The 21124-nt window shown below is 41.2% G+C and overlaps 2 protein-coding genes across 8 annotated transcripts; both read right to left on the reverse strand.

Moving 5' to 3' along the window:
* Positions 1 to 2929: 2929 nt before the first annotated feature.
* Positions 2930 to 8936, reverse strand: LOC100821334. Its single transcript, XM_024463613.1, has 12 exons — positions 8741 to 8936; positions 8523 to 8630; positions 8293 to 8427; positions 8112 to 8161; positions 7325 to 7455; positions 6473 to 6591; positions 6188 to 6397; positions 5274 to 5543; positions 5031 to 5160; positions 4587 to 4720; positions 3273 to 3353; positions 2930 to 3173 (listed from the first exon to the last, which is right to left on the reverse strand). Exons 1-12 carry the CDS (start codon positions 8900 to 8902, stop codon positions 3081 to 3083), a joined length of 1623 nt encoding a protein of 540 aa, XP_024319381.1. The 5' UTR covers positions 8903 to 8936; the 3' UTR covers positions 2930 to 3080.
* A 2086-nt stretch (positions 8937 to 11022) lies between these two features.
* LOC100845731 lies at positions 11023 to 20765 on the reverse strand. Of its 7 annotated transcripts, none has more exons than XM_010239276.2 (10): positions 20612 to 20765; positions 20427 to 20505; positions 18197 to 18365; positions 17184 to 17265; positions 16109 to 17073; positions 15387 to 15447; positions 15199 to 15314; positions 14647 to 14737; positions 13053 to 13100; positions 11023 to 11578 (listed from the first exon to the last, which is right to left on the reverse strand). In XM_010239276.2, the coding sequence occupies exons 3-10, from the start codon at positions 18265 to 18267 to the stop codon at positions 11537 to 11539; spliced, it is 1476 nt and encodes a 491-aa protein (XP_010237578.1). In that variant the 5' UTR covers positions 18268 to 18365; positions 20427 to 20505; positions 20612 to 20765; the 3' UTR covers positions 11023 to 11536. The 7 variants fall into 7 exon arrangements, with proteins under 7 accessions (XP_010237578.1, XP_024319384.1, XP_024319383.1 ...); XM_024463616.1 differs by having other exon boundaries at positions 13066 to 13100; positions 16109 to 16916; positions 17010 to 17073; positions 20427 to 20765; XM_024463615.1 differs by having other exon boundaries at positions 16109 to 16916; positions 17010 to 17073; positions 20427 to 20765.
* Between the last annotated feature and the right edge of the window lie 359 nt (positions 20766 to 21124).

A 21124-nucleotide genomic window follows, 5' to 3' on the forward strand; every position in this document is an offset into this window, starting at 1 on the left:
CTATTAAGAAGGTAAAAGCATCACTTATCAGGATCATATGTTCTCAACAGGAGCAAGAAGGAAAGGAATATTATAAAATCGATGCATCAATTTCATTCACTATAGCAGTTCCCATATACAATACTTTATGTATAGTGATTAATTGTAAGTATTGCAATATACATATGTACTGGAGAAGCCTTAATGGCTCATTTTGTTCCAGTGCAGGCCCAGCTAAGCGTCAACCTAATTTGATCGGTCTGCTGCAATAATAGATGCATCTTGAACCACTCAAACTCAATATCATTGATCCTGGCCGCGAGGAGGCATCCAAGACAGACATTTTGTCTATTATACTACTTCATGTAAACTAAACAGTGCAACCATTGATACCATTCTTTTGGATGACACAACACATGATTATCACCGGTAAATATCTCAGCTGAATCCATAGAAGAGTGTCAGCAAACTGTAGCAGTTAGTTTACAACTTTATGATAGTAAGTACTCCAGAAACCAGAATATGTCAGCTGAATCCATAGAAAAGTTACACAAACCAGAATAGGAACTTAAAAAACACAATTCGACCAGAGCAAATCAATTTTCAAGAAAAATTTCTTCTTACTGATTAATACGAGTGATAACAGAGTTGGACTGAGCAACGCATCCTAATCGAACCCATGGAAGGAAGAGGATTGCATCATCACAACGCTTGGTAGGTTTTCTTCGTAGCTCCAAATTGAACCAAACACACAGACTCGTAGCTCCTGATCAAAAACACAAACACAACAACTGCCATGATGACTGATCTATCTACATGTTTGACTCACCGGGTATTAGAACGACGGCGGGAATTTCAGCGACTCGGCGGCGGGCGGCTGCGGGATGAGACGTCCGGCGACGGGGCGGGAGCACCCGGCGTCCAGGCAACTGCGAGCCGGCAGCGGCGGGCGGGCGTTGGGGAAGGCAGGAGAAGGGCGGCGACAAGGGGGAGGTGAGAAGGCAGCCAGGGAGAGGAGGCAGCGCGTAGGGGGAGGGAGGCGTTTTCCTTCTTTTTTTTCCTTGCTTCCCCTGCGTTGAGCCGTGGACTGGGAGACGATCGCTTCGTCGGCCCAGCTTGGTGCAGGCAGCCCACGCGGCCCGATTAATGTGAGGCTGTTGATTTTTCTCTGGAAGCAGCTGCTCTATAGGACAAAAGCCCACAAACGGACGGTCAGATTTTGCCCAAGTGCTAGATTCAATGGCCGAGATTGCTGGTGGCGTGAGAGGGCTGGAGAGGGGCTCAGTTTTACTGTCCTAAATAACAATTTATACATCCCTGAAGAATTTATCGGCTACTCAATGTCCGAGTGATCAATCCATGGAGAAACAACATCTCCAACGGCATTAGTCGGATTGAAAAGTCGTAAACATGAAAGTTATTCGTTTTTTCGAAACGAACAACTTTCATTTTGTAATCATCTCGATCCGATATCCTTTACTAACACAAAACGGGTCCGGAAGGTAGAGCCAGTTTTTTCACCGAACAATTTTGGAAAGTTGGGACCAAATCATCTGAATTGGAACCAAATTAGGGTTTTGTACGTGAATTCAAACCTCTTTCTTGCACGGGAAGTCCAAACGTCCTTTACAGAGGGGTGACGGTTGATTGTAACAACACCAATCGAACAAAGACATCTACTACTTCATCTATTTTTATCTCTCCCACATGTATCTTTCTTCTCGTTTTTTGCCGTTCTTCAGTTTGGAGGGCAGCGAATCCATGAGGCCCTAGGGACGGTCAGGCCGACCGCGGCGGTCCTGACGGGATCCCTCCCGGGTCAGCAAAAGCGCCCACCAGATTGTTTTGCGTACCACGCTTCCGGCTAGCCTTCCTCGGCACGTGCTGCCGTGCATCGCTCTCGGCATCAAGGGTGCACAGTGACGTGTTCGTGTGTGAACACTCCCTCTCCTAGTCTCCTTCCGCCTCATGGATCCACCGCTCTCTCCTCGCGCGCCCCATCCTTCGTCCATCCAATCCCGAACCTAGGCACCGTCACTGCTCCAAGAGGGTGAGCAGCCACCGACCAAGGATGCGACCGGGGAGCAGCAGCTGGACACCATGGATGAGCACCAAACCACGCCTGAGCTAATTTGGATTGGACGCCCCATAATCGCCAGCGGCATCCGCGGCAGCCCGCGTAGCCTTTTGCGGCTAAAGCGGACAAACTCGCGTTGGCTAATGAACTTGACTGTCGGCATGACTCATGGGGATATCCTTGGACTAAACCAGAGTATAAGGTTGCTCAGATGTACAAAGCTCTGATGAATCATATTGAGATCCAATCCACCTTCTCATGAAACTGGGCATCATGTTGTTAGCTCAAGCACAAGATCTTCATCTGGCTTCTGCTAATTAACAGACTGAACACTAGGACTATGCTACTTCAGAGGGCATTTTACCTTCCCTCATTTTACTTTCCCTCTTATAGTTGTGTCATGTGCCCAACCAGAGAGCACCTCTTCTTCCAATGCCCATTTGCCCTTACGTGTTGGCAATATATCTGCCCAGATTTTGTTCCCTCTAATTCTGTCCACGAGAACTTAAAGAACTTCAAGGAAGTGATCCAGAAGCCTTTTTACACAGAATTGCCACGTTGGTACTTTGGAGCATTTGAAAATGCAGGAATGACTTCATCTTCAACGGAACAGAGCCCAATCTCTTTCTTGTTTTTCACAAGGCCAAGAGAAAATCCTATGCTGCTTTCTAGCCCTGCATTGATAGATTTAGATAGATCTTTTTTTTCGGCTCCCTCGTATATATTGTAACACCTTTTTTATTAAAATATTGCGGTAGGTAGTTTGCCTACTGTATGTTCCTCAAAAAAAAAAGACGTTGGCATCCTCAATTCCAGACAATGCATCAGCAATAAATCCATCTGTTGGAAAGTCAATCACCACTTGTACTTTCTTCTGGGTTCAGAACAAATAACAATTTATACGTCCCTGAAGAGTTTATCGGCTACTCAATGTCCGATCCACGGAGAAACAACATCAAAATGCTTTCTTCCGGGTTCAGAACAACAACGCCAAGTTTGCATTCAGCAAAAGCTATACATCAATCTATTTGATGACCTCGAAAAATAGAACTTCAGGCTGGAGCTTGTGGTCTTTAAAACGATCTAGCAAATGCTCCCAAGTATCTGCTGTCTGCATCTGTGATATTTAAATCAACAAATCAAGAAGTTGAGAATCAAATGGCTACAAGAAAGAATACAAGGAATCGATCAAGACTCAGTAGTCACGAGCACTTACCACGACAGCCTCGAAGTCGTATATGAGCCACTTGTCCTTGACGCGAGCAAAGCAGACATAACGGTCATCAGCATAGCAGATCTGTAAGAGTTTGAATTGCAAGCTGGCATAAGATGAATCTAAAGTGCATTGTATTCGCAAGGAATGACAGTCTGAATATAGAAGCAGGAAAATTAGGTAACAAGAGCACCAAACAAACCTTGCAATAAGCCTGTAGTAAAACTGAAAGTAGCAGGACAGTGACTCTAGTACTCCCTCCGTCCAACAAATGATGTCTCAAGTTTGTCAAAATTTGGATGTATCTAGACATAAGTTAGTGTATAGATGCATTCAAATTTAGTCAAAGTTGAGACATCTTTTGTTGGACGGAGGGAGTAAAACATTTTGAGAGAGAGCACTCCATGTGATTTGATGAGACCATTTCTTATTAGATTTCAAGGTTAGGAAAATAATGCACGATATACAAACTACACAAGGATCAACACAAGCTATTTGGTGATAGCAGCAGATATTACAAGGTCGAACCAGGTTACTCACCAGTGTTCAATCAATGGAAGATTTTACAGAAAAGTGTCAGCGAAAAAAGGATCACAAGCTATTGATTCTTGCTGAAATTATTTTGTTCAATCTTCCAAATATTTTGATATCAGTGAAGCAGATGGTAGAACATATTACAGAGATAGGACCATTTGACCTCTTAGAAATATCTCCCAAATTACTACTCCCTCCGTCCCATATTAAGTGCCAAAACATTACATGTATCTAGACGCTTTTTAGGTATAGATACATGCATATTTGGGTAAATTTGAGTCACTTAATATGGGACGGAGGGAGTACATAATATGACCAACTCAGATACAATGCATCATACTTTGAATCACCCACTTGATTAGAAATATCTGAGAAATGCCTTATCAAGGTAGGTAACTTGGTCGGTTTGAACCTGGTCACAGCACGACTTATTATTGTGCTCCATTTTATTCCAGAAAAACAGGAACCATTCAGTCTTTAAAGTAATACTACCAACTTGGCCTCTCTCAGCTTGTGAGTATAATACATCTATGCATATAATAAAGATGCATCACACACATCTCAAAATTAACATAGCATCCAGCACCAGTCCAGGAAGAAGTAACAAATAGCAAAACAAATTATAATCTCTCAGGGTCAATGGATATCAACCAATAAGTACCAAATAGCTCATTGCTTTCTTCTCCTTTTTGGATTAACTTAACAAGCATTAAATGGCAAAAGCATTTGTCCAGTTCTGTTAACAATTCAGTTTTGGAAATACAAAGTTTGCTGTGCACGTACCATGGAGGTGACAGTATACATAGCTGCGGAATGAGCACTTCTGCAGAAGAATTCAGTCTCAAGGGGAGATGTAACACCAGCTATCACTTCAGAGAGTGTGTCCTGGCTTTCATTGCCACCCAGCCAGTTTAAAACTGCAACATAATGAATATTTTGGTGTAAACTACTGCAAGAAAAAAAGATTTAAGAATCGAGCAACAACCTCTTGAACCAGCACAGCGGGAAATTTCTAGTTACTTCACCTTAATATCATGACATGTATAAGATTTATGTTTTCTCAGAACATTTTCATTTTGATGGGACATGTTTCTGTCTTTTTTTTAAACCAATTTTGCGGACAACAAGTCATATCACACTCATTACTGTACAACTGTACCATGTTGTGTTGCAGTAATTGGTTGACTTATATATCTCGAAAGTCCTTTTCTGCATTGGCAGCTTTACCTATTGTAAAGAAGTGTGGTGTGTTTGAAAGAGAGAGATCAATAGTCTTCAGATTTCCACAATCCTCGCAGTTGTTCTCCTTACAGAATTGTTCATCCAATAGAACTGGAAGCTCTGCAAAGGACTTGATCTGCACAAAAGAACAACGACAACCTCCAGTCAACATTTCTTACTTGCTAGAATATTCTTGCATCACATATCCACCTATACAATGTTGGCTAGAAGGAAAATCTACTGCATTACCTTTGATGTTTGAGGTGAACCAGCATCAAGTTTATGAAAAAGTGTGGTATATAGGTATCCATCAGAACACTTCCCACAACTGCAGCTCATTTGCGCTTCGAACTTGATCCCAAATAGATTATGTGTTGGGCATATGCAATCGCCGCACGTGATTGGGTTTGCTACCTGTGTTTCGGTCTCCCTGTTGAAACTAAATCGTGAAGAAGTTTCTGACATATGCAATCCAATGAGAATTGTGGCAACAATCTCAGAAGCATAATTCTTCCCAACCTGCAACTGGAATTGAATCATCAGGTTTGTCAAATAAGAGTGGAGCAAGAATACGGATGTTTTTAGTTCAATAATGTACACATATTGCAAATGAATCAAACAACAAGAAACAATGTCAGAGCTTACACACACCAAGGAACACAAAAACAATGTACTTCCTCCGTCCAACAAAGGATGTGTCAACTTTGACTAAATTTGAATGCATCTATACACTAAGTCATGTCTACATACATCCAAATTTTGACAAACTTGAGACATCTTTTATTGGAGTATATAAATTTGCCCATTTGAGTCTAGTGCATATACTTGGTATCAGTATTCAGCATGCATACAGAACAAAGAACAAGAAAAAACTAGTTAATTCTGGTAAGAATTAGGAGTGTTTCCTTCTCTTAAGTGCTAAAACACCACGCCCATGTTTTATTGGAAGTGTAAAAAATATCACAATCACCAGCAAGTACGAAATGAACACATGAAAATTAAATAAGTTGAAGGTAGCATCAGGACGGAACCAGATTACAGACTGCTTTCACGTGGCAAACTAAGTTTTAATCATTTTTGTTCCAACAAAATGATCCTACAAATACATAGGATGGTATTTATTTATTTTCTGGCGGACATACGATGGTATTGAAGGTATATACCTTTTCATAAAAACTGGTGCAATCTACAATTCTGCAGAGAAGGGTCTTGATGTAGGTCAGTAGAATATCCGAAAGGTAGTGTTCATTTTTCTCCCAAGAAGAGAAGATTTCATAAAATATCTGAGCAATGCAGTGGTTGTCCACAGATGGGATCCATACAAGTGGCTCCATCAGAAACATATCTCTGAAGTGCCTCAGATTGCATAATGACTGCACGGACAATTGGTAAATTATAAGAACACAGACGAAATATGACAGAAACAACCACACACAAGTTTATGTTACCTGTATGACAAGACTCAAGTTAAACAGGTCTTTGTCAGCATTGTTTTTGTTGAAAAAAGTAGCACTTTCTTCACAGCTGGAGGTGCTTGCAATTTCATCAACAGATTGTTCAGAAGTTCCTGTCTTACCAGACTGTTGGTAAGAAAGTATTTGTGACGTTGTAGATCATATTTTACAATTCTAAAACGGGGATATGTGGAAAAAAGGAACATATTTGATATTTCGAACAAGTATTTTCCAGGAAGTTAGACTGAATGGAAATTTTCAATTGGAACTGAGTGCAAAGTGGCCCATATCAAACAACCTTAATTGAAAATTCCTAAGGATTGAAATCCTACAAAAATTCCTCTGATTCAAAGAGGCCTAAGCTCCGAAGACAACATGTGATATATAGTCTGTTATGGTTCTTCCAAGATGTTCTATGGTTCTTTCAAGATTTAAGTGATATATAGTCTGTTATGAATAATGACAACAAAAGAACAAAGCTCCTGGAAGAGTCAATGCCACATAAGTTCGAGAATTCATTGTGCAATCTGCAAAACGGGAAACATTCAGCATAGTGAAAATACTAAAAAACACTAACAATAACATTACTTTTTTTCAAGATATAAGCCATGTGCGCTGCTCACATTTCTATCGTAATTCTACCTCACAGAGTAACAAACTAACAATAACATTACTTTTTTTCATTTAATTTGTATATGACAGGTCCGCGATAAGTAGTTAGCAGTATTTTTTGAGCTAAACTGATATTTAAGACTTGTAATGTAATTATGACCACCTGCTTCTAAAGAAAAAGAAGAGTTATGGTCACTTGTGCTGGGTAAAGAAGTTTCCAGTCTAGCTTGTCACCTTTTTTGTCTTGATCCACTTCTGTGATTCTTAAAGCTAGGTTCATCCCATTTTCATGGACGCCAATTGGTGGATCTGACGATCTTTGGTTTACCATGGTACCAGAATTGCTTGCATGATTCTGTGCCATCCTGCGTGATGCGTCAAGTTATGCTTGATTGTAATCCAAACAATTTTGTTAAGTAACACGTAACCACTTTTCAAAAAAAAAAAAAGAATTGCTATCTTCAACATGAACTTCACTGAACCATTAGCAAAACATGTGAGCTTCCTTGCATAGTTGAGACAGAAGCCAATGTAATGAACTAGTTGCATTTTCTAGTAGAGTATGTCTGATCACAAACGTACAAAAGGATATGCCTGATCTCTTGATTTGTTATTTTCCCATTCATCAGTTATGGCTTTTCTCATAGGGACAGAGGACGAACCTCAACCATTAAATAGTAGGGGGGTTTATTGCATGCACAGATAACATTATCTGATACAGTCTACTGGCTGTAACATCTAGTTCAAAACAAAAGATATCTCGTGTTTTTTATAGAGAGGAGACAATCTAGTATGGTGTTCGGTGAAAAGTACATCAGTGCAGAGCCAAGAACAAGGTTTTTTTTCTCTCGAACACGTGTGATTGTGTATTAGAAGAAGAATGCCAAGGCGGCACAAAGAGTGAACATGCCAGACAATAATCAAAAGAATGTTTCTGTGGGACCTGCCAAGTACAATGTAACTAGAGCTATATAGGAAGAGTGGACCTGCAAAACAATAATAAAAGGATTGTATGTTGTACCTTCCTTCGCATTCTTCGTCAACTGGAAGTGTCTCGTCTGAGCATGAAGGCTGTAAGCAACTTCACCATGTTAGAGCTTCTAGTTTATACAGATCAATTAGCGGAACATTAACACATCTTAGGATTTATTCTACAGAAATAGTTTCAGTAAACTGACAAAAGTAAGGGTAAACAAAATAACCTGTAAGTTTTCCATCTGTAGGTTGTGCGATAAACAAAACTGACAAATTTTACCGAATACAGTGTCAATATTGGCGTTGCTAATGCTCTTATCAGGACCATTTACATTACGGGAAATCCATCGTTTTATCTCTATCTGCAAAGATGGTTATCAGTTAGCGCACGATATAAGCAGTTGAGCACGCAAATGGATATAACTAGAGAAACCAAGCATTCCAGATGTTAACGAACCCATTGAAATGATCTCACAATGGGCAAGATGACTTCACGATAATCCAAAACAGAAATTTCGAGGAACTTAAGCCACAAATGTTTTAGTCCAAAATGACACTCCTCAAACTGCAACAAAAACCAAGTCAATCAATATAAGGATAAACATTACTACCCGCAGCACTGTGAACTAAGGAAGAAACGCTAAACTGAAACCATGTCATGTAAAAGTGCTAGACCTCAGTGCTAAGTCTATCTGCAGGCAACGTCCTCAACTTCTCTTTGATGCCCTCAAGGATCTCATATCCTTCTCTGCTTTTCTTTCCTCGTATTTCAGCAATGGACACTGCTGGTATTCCAATAGATGGCCAAAGTAGCAAAGATTGAAACATATCTTGCATCCTTGGTAAATGGAAGATGTCATGCTGGCTTGAATCTTGACAGAGAGTTATCCCATCCAACGAGTAATCATCCTCTGATGTAATTTCACAAAGTTATTCCAGAGCTTATCTCGGTGCTTGGTGCACATGTGTTGCCAGAGCGAATCAGTGTTCATAAACTTCTTGCCATCACAATGGGAATCGGGGGCGGGGCAAATCCAGAAACTCCATGAATCGAACTTCTTGACAAAGCGCTGTACATCAGATATGGTCTTTGCTGCCGTCTGGTCGGATCTGTCATAGTGCTGATGCAGAGTGTCAACGCTCACTGATATGACGCCTTTGCCCTGCTGCGTGCTTTTCATAGAGCACTAGTATATGGCACACGCAACTACGATCTGCTTCAGTAAGACACGGACCTGCTTCTTGGCAGAAGATACCCTGGCATCCATATCTTCCCCACTGACGGCTCCAGGAGGTAGGTCGTCCAAATTGGGGTCATTCGGCGTCTCGATGCTAAGTGCTCGGCGGCACTCTCTCTCCGCGTCATCAAACTCATTGAGGACGAACAAGAGCTTGGCGTGGAACAAGGCTATGACGAGCGAGTGGTTGAAGGTCTTTGCCGCGTCACCAATCAAGCCGAGAGTGCGGTGCAGAAGCTGCTTCTTGTCCATTGCCGGGTCGAGGGCACGGACTTGTTCCAAGTCGATATATGCGCGGAGAAACTGTGCGCGGGCCGAGTACGGAAAGGTCCGCGCGAGAAGACTCGCACGGTTTCCTGCTTCAGCAGCGGCAACCCCGCCAAGCTTGTTGTCCTTCAGCATCTCCACGGCCTCTCTCGGAACGAACACCTCGCAGATGAAGGTCGCGAATTTCTCCGGGACGAAGCTGGCCCTGGTCCGTGCGTATTGCTTCCTCAGCTTGACGGTTGAGCCGTTGAACACGTCGTACCCCACGTTGTGCACCAACGGGTCGGCGAAGCCGGTGTTGGTCATCGCGAGGGCGCGGAACAGTTCCTCCTGCGCTTTACCGAACAGGTAGCGGGTGGCGAGCGCCTGGCCGTGGCAGAAGGCGGTTACCACGCAGTCGGGGGCGAGCCGCGCGGCGCGGGAGAAGGCGTCGAGGGCGGCGCGGTTGTATTAGCTGTCCGATGTGGCTGTGTCGTCCTCGTCGCCGGGGGACCTTCCGGTCCATGCCGTGGAGACGGCCTTCTGGTGGAGACCTCCGGCGAGGTTGGGCGCGAGCGCGGAGCGCGGGTGCTCGACGGCGAGCTTGACTGAGCGGTCCAGCGCCTCCGTGTGTTTGCCGGCGATGTCGAGCTCCAGAGCTTCCCAAGCCTCTGCGCGGATGGCCGCGTCTTGCGGGGACTCGTGGTCGGCCATCGCGGGGATGCGCGCGGGGAGAATGTGCGGGGCCTCCCGGGTCTCGTGACGAATGAGCGGCGAAGGTGTTCGCGGAAATGCCGCAGAGCAGGGGAGGGTTGCGGCGGTGGGCAGGAGACCTAGGGTGGGGGGGGGGGGGGGGGGGTGGGATTAGGATCGCAGAGGGGAGATTTTGGTTTGGTGAGGCTTGCAGTGAAAGGAGGAGCAGGTATTTATACCTGGCGCAAGGAGGAAGAAGGTTGACCGAGGAAGACCGGAAGGCAGGAAGAGACGAGTTGGCTTTGGCCCCAAAAAAAGAGAATGTGCCACGGGCCACGGCCATTTCGAGCTGAATCAGCGTATCGGCCATTTCGAATGACTGTTCCACGGCTATCATTTTGAGTATCGGCCATTTCGAATGACTGTGCCACGGCTCGCTTTGAAGTTTTTTGCTTCGACGGGTCAGTCCACAAAGAGCAGCTGGGTCCTGATTCCCACGATCACAAGGACCAGCACTCCCAAATAATCACCAGTGGCGTCCAGGAGGACCAGGACGCTAGCGATACTTGTTTGGGAGGGTCAACCCTTGTGATTACGGGAATCAAGGACCCAGCTACTCTCTCTCTATCAACTTTGAATTTGTGTCATGATGAAACTAGTAGCGTCCTACCTTTATTTGCTTATCTCCGAATTAAAACAATTCTGTTAAGATGTAACTAATGAAAAATCGCAATGACATTCTCGAATGCTCGCAGAATATCAAGAGATCCAATAGAAATATGTATCCAATGCAGAAGTACTTCAAAAAAACACTAGTTCTGATTCTTGCTCACTTCTTTGTACAAAATGTTGACCGCCGATGCCAATTGTTAGTTCTTTGGGGGCATCACAGAACCTCAATATCTACAGATTCTACAAACACATGACCACCGGGCATTACAAAATGGGATCCGACTTGGTCCCCTCCTCAGATAGGAGCATATTCAGATCGAATAGCAAGTCTAGCACGACACAGTGCCTGTTTAGTTTCCTCCACTCATCCAAAAGTTACATCGGACAAAACTGGGTGCGGGATTGTATGGCAGTGACGGCGAAAATCAGTAGCAGTACACTGCTGTGAACAAATCCTATGTTGTACAATTCTTTTGGATCAAATCCTGACTATGATCAATTGAAGGAGGAAGCTACTACAACAGATGAATTAAAGGTGGAGGTTACAACAGATGGCTCACTACATGACAACATGATGCACAAAAACCTTTTTGCAGGGACTATGATTGGGCCATCCCAGCATTTAAGATGATTTGTGTTTCCGGATAACCAGATGCTTCTTCAGCTGAGTATTGATGAAAGAGAAGGGTGTGTCAGTTCAAATTCAAGCAATTAGTTCGTTACATACTTACATGATTATGTATAGACATTCATTACATGGTTTCTGTTTAGATTTATCTCTTAATTTACAGTTGCTGGTGATGGTACGTCATCTCCCACATATTCAAAAAACTAGGGCCCTCAAATCTAATACGGAGTACAATAAGCACATTCCTCCCAAAATTAGAGCATAATAAAGAGAAATAAAAAAGGTCCAAAAGGAGAAGGGCACATTACTTAAATGAAAACATTTGTTAGGTTAAAAACAAAAATAATATAGTGAACTGCGCAACAACACGTGAGCACTTATATAGCTACTAAAGACAATTTTAGAATAACACATTCCTACCTCACCCACTGATACAGGTAAAATTCATAATTTGGATAGAGATTGTCTTCGGTTATAAAGTAATTTCCTATATTACAGAAAACAAGAAATACTACCACCTAAACCTAAGTACTCCCTCCGTCCAACAAAAGATGTCTCAAGTTTGATCAAATTTGAATGCATCTATATACTAAGTCATGTCTAGATACATCCAAATTTTGACAAACTTGAGACATCTTTTGTTGGATGGAGGGAGTATAACATCTACATGACCAGAGACCAGTGCTAAACATGCATGGTCTACTTTTGTTGGTAAGAGCAACGTTTCTTCTATGATAAAGATGACATGTGACTGCAAGAATCTAAGCAACTAACTACGGTTAGAACATATTATGAACAAGCATGCTGGCAGGAATAAACTGTGATTCCAATTCCCACCGAAAACTATATGCTCTAAGGATCCCATGAAGAGAGGTTTATGCAGAGAGGAAGTAGAACATAGATTTATGATGTAGGCGAGGGGTGTTCAAGTCCAGGTTTACCCCAAGTGCAAACTGGTGATGCACATATATACAGTTGGAGCTCATCCATTTCACAACAAATGAGTCCAGCACTCTCTCCAAACCGTGTTGAACATTTTTCATCCATATTTGAACACACCTAATGTAGCCTGTTGGGTCCTAATTCTTAATAGCATATCTCTTTGTTTTAAAAGATTTCCATAGGAATTTTGATGGATTATAATTCCAAGGAACTTTTCTACTCGTATTTGGGTTTAATTTGTAAGATTGTAATCCATAGGACTTCCTATGGGCTCATTTGCACTTTGGACTATATTTTACAGGAAAATTTCCATTCACTCAAACATCTTGAAAGAAAAAGAAGTTTCCTATGGTGTAATCAATCCAACAGGATACAAGGCATGACACTGCAATCCTATGTTTTCCCACATTTATGGAATCCTACAAATCAAAGAGGCCCACCCTTTTCCTGATTCAACAAATGTATTGTCCTTTAATTCTCCTAAGCTTGTACCCAACCGGAGAAAAACAGTTTTAGAACCAGTAATATAAGTACATTAAATGCAGTAATTTGTAGGATTGGAATTTACCACATTTACATACTTCAGCTGCTTCAAAACTTCATCTGTATCCAATTCCTACAGAAGAAAAAAAATGAACAGTCCAGGAAATTACAAGGCATACTTTTGAAGAAACAGGTGTATCTAGTCTACAGCATTACAGAAGGTACAAGGCTAACCAAAGATTATCTGTAGCTTATAAACAAGCAAATGCCAGCAGTATTCACTAAGCTATCTGTTATACCATCTAAACCTCTTCTGCAGACTACAACAGGTCTTGTAGCTCAATGAAGATCCGAAACAGTGTTACCAACGTGTACTCGATAAACTTGCTCGGTTTTAGCGGTAAGTCTGGAAACCCACTACGTACTAGTCCCATCAATATATGCAAAATGCAGACATTTTTATTCGAGAACAGAAATCAGTAAGAGTTTCAGTCAAACAGTGTTTAGTCCACTAACAGAGACAAATAAATAGAGTCTGTAGGTGTTGTTCAATGTAGTGACAGACAAAAGTAGCGGAGATATGGTGATATGATTAAATATTGATACTCCCTCCGATCCATATTAATTGTCGAAATATTACATGTACCTAGATGCTTTTTAGCCATAGATACATCCATTTTCAGGCAAATTTGAGACAAATAATATGGATCGGTGGAATACCAAAATTGGTTCTAAACTTCAGGCTGCAGCCTGTATTGCTCTAGAACCCTGTGAATAAAATACTGGACAGCGTGTTTAAGAAAATTGAGCTTCTGGAGCATCCTTTAAAAAGTAGAAGACCTTCAAACACTATTGTGATATAACTTTACACAAAAGGAAATGGAATTACAAAAGTATAATTTTTTCTTCATAATGTATTTTACATGAGTTAAATAATTGTTATAGTCAAAAGAGAAATCCAAAGGTGCCGCCCGGAGCTAATGCTCCAGCTGCAAAACCCGATTTTCAATTTTTTGGCTTATTAGAGCACAGATTTATTTTCATTCATGCCAGAAAAATGCTGCATTTTCAGTTTAAAATTGAAAATCAACAGGCACATAGAAGACATGAACGTCACATGTTTGGATTTTTTTACACTACCAATTTTTTTTTGTGATTTTACTGTTCTTACCAAGAGCATGTGCTCCAAGAAACAATTTCGCCTCTCTTTTCAAGATACTTTCGATCAACAATGACTAGCAAAACATGTATACTTTCAATCATTCAAGTATCCGTTTACGAGTCTGGAATTGGTAATGGATAACTGTTCAGAAATCACAAGTGATGTTCGTTAGTATAAAAAGGCCCTTACGGATGAAAATGGAAGAATACTATACCATATATCTCACTTGGAAAAAATAAATTAAAAACAAGTTATCTTATCCTCGTTTGTTCCTTCCTTTAGATAAGATGATTAATACTCAAAAATCCCATAGCACAATACTGTGCAGTAACCACTTTAAAGTATTATGAAAAAATTACGGCATGCTAGTCGATGACAACACCTAGGTGCAAGATATCATAAGGTCTTTACCACCAGCACTCATAGCTGCCGCTAAGTACTTGATTATTCGTAACTGCCACTAAGCACAAATTGAGGTCAGATGCTTTACAGTATTCAACAAATTGAGAATAATTACCTGTGGAACAGCACAATCAGCACGAACTGGATCCCAAGGAAGACAACAGGAACAATCCCAACCATCTGACTGAACAACATATAGGGGCGCCCTATAGGAGATCCCATGAAAAATAATTATATGAGATGCCTCCAAAGATACATAAGATGTGAATAAGCGAAAGCGAAACTCATGTTGTCTTAATATGGTTTCTTACTCATAAATCTAAACATACTAACTGTGTGCTGAGACAGTCCAGAAATAAAGCAAATCTGACATGTTCATAGTTCAGATCAGCGCCATCCAGCCCCAGTTGGGAACCATTACAAACCACCTTGAAGTAGGATGGAAGTTGTAACTTTTAACACTATACTAACATTCTTTGGGGGCCTTATACAAAAATGGAACAGTAAGTGAACTAACTACCATGCAGTGACCCGGACAAGAGAGGTTGACATGGAAATTTGAGATTTAAATATTTCCACTAATTGAGTTTTTACAAAATAAAAATTCTTAAAAAAACCTAGCAAATATAAATATAACTGAAAAGTTATCAAACAGAAAGATCCTTACCTTCTCCATTTGCCACAGATTACTGGCTTGTCAGATCCTGTGTTCAAGACCTCACGGCATTGCATCCAATTACCAGTTGAATTTGAAGATCTGTTTTGATTATCTGTTGAACACCACTATGCAAGCAAGAAACTAGCTTAAGAAACGTTATGCAGGAAGCACTACTAACTCAAACGTACAAATCTTACATTCACTTTAGTGAGTTCAGCAGGATCAAATTCAGAGGGCGCTTCGAAATAACCATCAGTACTACACACACAAAAAGAACAGAATAAACATGACAGAATAATATTAAGAAAGTAAGCAATACTAAGCTGCAACCACTGACACACCAAATGAACACGTTATGAGTTCATAATGTATTTTATTCATTGGACTGTGGAACTACACCAACACTAAAGCATGAATATATTAGATTTTAGTTCGGAATCATGGTATACCATAAGTTTGGCAACACAGATGCTGTCTGATTACACTGTCTTTCCAATCAACCTGACATAAATAAGTAGCATCCTGGTACCACTACTACCAGTTAGATTAGATGACATAAAGACCAAGGATTAGCTAAAAACTGAAAAAAAAAAACACAAACAACCTCCAAACCAATGGCAAGTAAAGTAGCATCCTCATACAATTACTATAAATTAGAATAGATGAAAGACCAAGGATTAAAAGCAGATGCACAATTAAGAAATATATCTAAGATGGTGATTTAGCTACATATTCAATCCAAGGATTGAGAAGAGCATAGCTTACAACTTTTTTATGATGGCTACAAGACTAGAAAAAAGCATACCATCTTATTCTACATAAATTAGCCATCAGCAGAAATTACGTTTCTCCACCAAATTTACATGGTACTATTACTAACTAATTCAAAATCGAATCACAAGCAATTGTGTTAGCACACCTGAAAATGGGACCAGACCATTCTGGCACTTCTGCTTGGAAATCTCTGCCAATTCGGACCCCTGTAACATATGATTCAGTATCTTTGAACATGTATTCGATATGAGTCATGCCATGAGGCCTTTGGTCCATATTCCCAGAAGACTTGACCTTATCCTCTAACAGTTTGCCATAAAGACTCTTAGGTTTCTTCCTCAAGCATGGCGCGCAATACCATTCCTCAGCTGGTAGCTTCTTAACACAAGGGGTGCAACAAGACAAATGGAATGCTGCTTCGCAAGAATCACATATAAGCATCTTTAGTGGATCATCCAACCTCCTACAAGTATTGCATGCCAGCAAACAGTTGGTATCACAATCAGTGGATTCCTCTGAACTGATTCTAGTTCGTGAATCAGTTATGAGTCTATCTTTTCTCAGAATAGCAATGCAAAGATCCCTTGCTGATGTGAGCCCTCTTATCGGTTCTGTAAGGCATATATTTGAAGAGGAACATCCAGCAACATCCTTTTTGTCTAGCATCATGGAAGATGGTAGAATACTTGACACTGAACATCTATCGTTCACACGAGAATTTGGATCTAATGGAACTCCAACAGGCTCCTCAAGCTCTACGATAGGGTCTATCTTACTTGCCGTCAAATATGAAACTGTAGCATCTGAAGGATTAACAGTGAGCACTAGTGAAGAGTGATCTTCTGAAGTAGTGCAATTTTGGTTTTTCATTTCTTTAACCTCTTCATCTGCTGAAAGAGAATTTGAATCTTTATCCATCTTCCTCCTTTTATAAACATTGCCATCCTTATTCTCTGCAGATAGTGAGCATATTCTGTCGGCAACCGGTAAACCGAAAGAACTTGTGGACAAAGGGGGTGCTTCTGTTAAGGATGAATTGCACTTACCATTTTCATGTGAAGATAGTTCTCTGTTACTATTTGAAGGGCATCCACTCCATTTTGGAGTCATCTGTTAATCAAATATAATCATACGCGACATAAATTGAGAAGCCAAAGATATCTACACTGTAAGTAAGGAGAAAACTGTAGTCATATGTATAAAAAACCATGAAATTATACCGTTCTATTGCCAGTATGCTTAATAAGCTGACCCTCAAACTTAATATAGTGATTCCATTCTCCAGTTCCAGGCAATAAGTTCCTGGGTAATGAATTAGAAACAAAGGATATAATCGTGTGAGGTTACTTCTCCATTAGAGTGAGGTCCAAAAATCAGATTACTGCTCATAAGATGGGAGTTTACAACTACTCCCTCCTTTTCACAAAGGTTGGCGTATTTGGTTTCGTTAAGACAAGACAACCAAGAATTACTTTATTAATATGTGATTTTAAAACATGAAATTATATCAATATATTGGTCTTCAAAAGTTCTTTCTGGTAATTGTGGTTTCCTATCATATAAATTGCATATTAATAAAGCTATCATTGGTCAAAGACTTGTCTTAACGAAACTAAATACGCCAACCTTTGTGAAAATGAGGGAGTATGATCCACCAAACAGCATTTTTTTTATAGTTCTTGCAATAACACCAATTTTGATGGAAGTATACAGGGACACAAATGGTGTTTGTATTCAAAAGCTTTAGTAGCTTCACCAAAAAATCATAATGACTCAAGTAGACAAGTACATAACAACACAAGCTACAAACTATCATAGCCGAATCCGGGTGCTAGGCACAGGGAATAAAGGGATACATCCCGACAACAAATCCAATCAATGAACAATTACTTAACTAAGATCCCCATACAAATAAGATTAGTTTAGTGTCCCCACCAATCATGCACTCTGGATAAGTGGTTGGAGGTGCAGAAAAACACCATCCCGATTCCTCCTCCCAACAAAAAACCATGTGACCATAGTGTTAAATGCTAATGGCTTGACCAACTATTCTTACTGTACCTAGGATGGTAAATCAATATTGTGCACCATTACTAAAAGTTACGCACAAAAAAATTGGCACGGACACTGGTCAGCGCCAAGCGGTCGGCAGCACCAGGAAGTCAGGCTAACATGGGGGCATGGGGCTCTTACGCAGGAGAGCGAAGTCAAATAATTGAGTTCAACTACTAACCTTATGGGCTCAGGAATGACCAAATGTACCGTCCCAATGTAATTTGGACTGGTTTCACCCTTCAATTCCATCTGGCCAGCGTGCCTAATCTCTGAGAGTAATGGAATGAAATGGCCTATGCAAACCAGTCATCCAAGCAGACACAAGAGGGAGGAACCAAGAAGTAAACCTATATTCCCCAGACACAAAAACAAAACATAACATGTGTCAAAAGAAGATCTCAGATACAGCACCATTTATGAAGCATTTACTTGGAAAATATTTCTAATCTGACATTTGGATAGGTTAAAGAGTTAAAGTGGAGAATAGAGGTAGGGTAAGAATGGCATGCATGGGATAAAAAGTAGGGAGAGGGCATGAGGGTAAAACAAGAGAAGAGAGAGAGAGGCGCAGTAGGAGCCTCTCCTGCTGTTTTCACTTGTCAAAAAAAAGAGAAGAGAGAGAGGGAGATATCAGCAAGAAAACGGTCAAGGTAATTAGGGAGGAGCAAGGGCAGTACGAGGGGAGGGGGAACTTTGGGGAGAGTTGCGCAGAATACATCTTAACCAGAATTTAAACAAACAACTGTGTTAATACTAACCATCTTTCACTTTTTATATACTACCAACTTACCTCATTCCCGATAGGCACTAAGGCCCACAAAAGCTAACCATATTTGGTTAAGACAAAATCTCCAAGATGCATCTACAAGATTCCCCAAAAATTCTAGAAAGAAACATCTTTTTTTTTAAAACGTTGGAGGAAAGTATCCGGCTGAGCTTAAGTGCCTTTTTTTTTTTGCTAGCACCGAAGAACTGCAAAATCACGACAATAATATACTTGAAATATCATTTATCCTTGTGGTTTTGTTGGTTCATAATTTCTTGAGCTAGAAATTCCATAAACATTAAAAACTATGTCCAATACCATGACCTAAATATATCAACTTCTCATCGTAGATAGTTTCACGCCATTAGGGTGGCCGGGTGGGGCATGGACGGTCCTATGAAATCCTTGTATGCATATATATTAGCGCTAATAAAAAAGATAAAAAGGCCTGAAAAAGTCCATCCGTTCGGATCTACAGCCCAGCTGCCCGGCAGATCATACTCTATCGTATTCTACTCGTCAACCGCACCGGCGGATCGCACAACCTCCCATCTTCCCCAGCGAGTACGACGCCCCAACTCTCATCTTCCCGTGCGCGAGTACGGTGGTTCCCAAATCTCCGGCGAAATTTAGGCGGTTCATGGCTCAGATTTTCGACAACGCGCTGCACGAGCCAGTAGCAGCAAACAATTTGTTTTGTGTGCTGCCATGTTACATTTATGGTTTAAAAAAAAAATCTAGTCGCTGCACCCTGAACAAAACTCCTAGCTCCGCCGCTGCTTTCCCGCATGAAACAATGCTAGTAAAAAGTGATCAAAGATCTCAGATGCCAGGTAAATTGATTAAGCCATTTCATCATAGAATACATACATTGGCCCAAATTTATTGTCCTACCATTTACTAAAAAAAAAAATCCCGAACACACATAGAAGAAAAGCCAACAGGCACAAAGATTTAGAAAGCACCAGCAGGGATGGCAAGCAAAAACAAACCCGACCAACGCAAAACAAAGAGAGAGAAAAAAGAAACAACAGAAGTCTAAACGGAACTAGGGATCATATGATGCTAGGAGGTTAGGTAAACAAGTTTTCTACGGTAAACAATAATAAATAGTACTACCAACATGAATGTAATCTACAAGTTCTTTCCTAATGAGACGCTTTAGACTAAAAAGTCCATACATCTTCAAAAAGAATTTGTCGGGACATATGTGAAGTGGTAACCAGCTAGTTTCTTTGAAAATGAGTCTCCGATAAAGGTCTCGGACATTCTCCGAGAACTAATCGACACGCAAATTGTGAACTCTCTCGCCGCAAGCCTCATCTCCCGCTGCGGTGACGTCCGAATGCTCCTTGTCCTCTTCCCCACTTAATTTCTGAGATCCATAAACAACCATTCATGTACTCGCTCCGTTCCATTATTAATTGGCGCGAATCCGCGCCAATTAATATGGAACCGAGGAAGTATTCGACTACCATGAAAGGGGTTAATAGCCGCGATCCATACGACACGTCAAACAAATCCGCTACTAAACTAACTAATGGATAGAGGTTCTTGGTTTGACTGTTCACTACAAAGTAAAGATTTCCAGAAGGACAGAACAAAGTAACATAACAGTCCATCGGAAGTTAGGGTTCCTTACCAGCAAAATAAACAAGCTCCCGAGGACGGGCGGAGGACCCAGTAGGAAGGTAGGGCGGCCGCCCTACCTTGATTTTTGCCTAAGTTACGGATTGGGGAAGATTAAGTAGATGAGACGGGGAATCCGTTCGTGGGGTGATGGGAGAAGAAACGGTCGGTAGCGAGAGAATCGAAGGAGAGATCAACCTGCGGTAGAGGCGCTGGCGCGAGGAGGACGACGAACTAAGGGGCTGGGGCGCGAGGCGGCGGGATGGGGATGGAGGGGTGGCAGCGCTCGCTCGAGGAGGAAGACACAGCCAGGGACCGAGGGGGCTGGGCCTAGGGTGTCAAAGTGAATCCCATCGATATCCCACTTCCATTTCAATTATTCAATCTTATGTCAAATTTTGAACCAAAATTTTGAATTAGCAAATTTTTAATGTACTCCCTCCGTTCCCAATTAATTGGTGCCGGTCATTTTGCAAAAAAAAAATCATTAATTTACGAAATCAACCTGCAGTACACGTCTTCTTCAAATGATATATGAACTTGGACTGCGCGTTGATTTCGAAAGACTACAGTCTGTTTTTGCAAAAGTTCTGATAGAACGTGAACTGCAGATCGATTCCGGGAAATAGCAAGGATTTTTTGCGAAATTTCCGGCACCAACTAATTAGAAACAGAGAAGAGAAAGTACTTAGAAGTGGGCTTTTGGGCCGC

Source organism: Brachypodium distachyon, chromosome 4, assembly GCF_000005505.3.
Source record: "Brachypodium distachyon strain Bd21 chromosome 4, Brachypodium_distachyon_v3.0, whole genome shotgun sequence".
NCBI classification, from domain to species: Eukaryota; Viridiplantae; Streptophyta; class Magnoliopsida; order Poales; family Poaceae; genus Brachypodium; species Brachypodium distachyon.

Excerpts from the sequence above, each read along its gene's own strand:
- LOC100821334 (XM_024463613.1), bottom strand. The coding sequence starts at position 8,902 with ATGCAAGATATGTTTCAATCTTTGCTACTTTGGCCATCTATTGGAATA. Across the intron at positions 8,428-8,522 it reads TTGTGAGATCATTTCAATGG|ATAGAGATAAAACGATGGAT; the intron begins GTTCGTTAACAT and ends CCATCTTTGCAG. Across the intron at positions 8,162-8,292 it reads TACAGATGGAAAACTTACAG|CCTTCATGCTCAGACGAGAC; the intron begins GTTATTTTGTTT and ends AGTTGCTTACAG.
- LOC100845731 (XM_010239276.2), bottom strand. The coding sequence starts at position 18,267 with ATGGAATTGAAGGGTGAAACCAGTCCAAATTACATTGGGACGGTACAT. Across the intron at positions 17,266-18,196 it reads GTCATTCCTGAGCCCATAAG|GAACTTATTGCCTGGAACTG; the intron begins GTTAGTAGTTGA and ends TTCATTACCCAG. Across the intron at positions 13,101-14,646 it reads CTGATTGTGCTGTTCCACAG|GAATTGGATACAGATGAAGT; the intron begins GTAATTATTCTC and ends TTTCTTCTGTAG.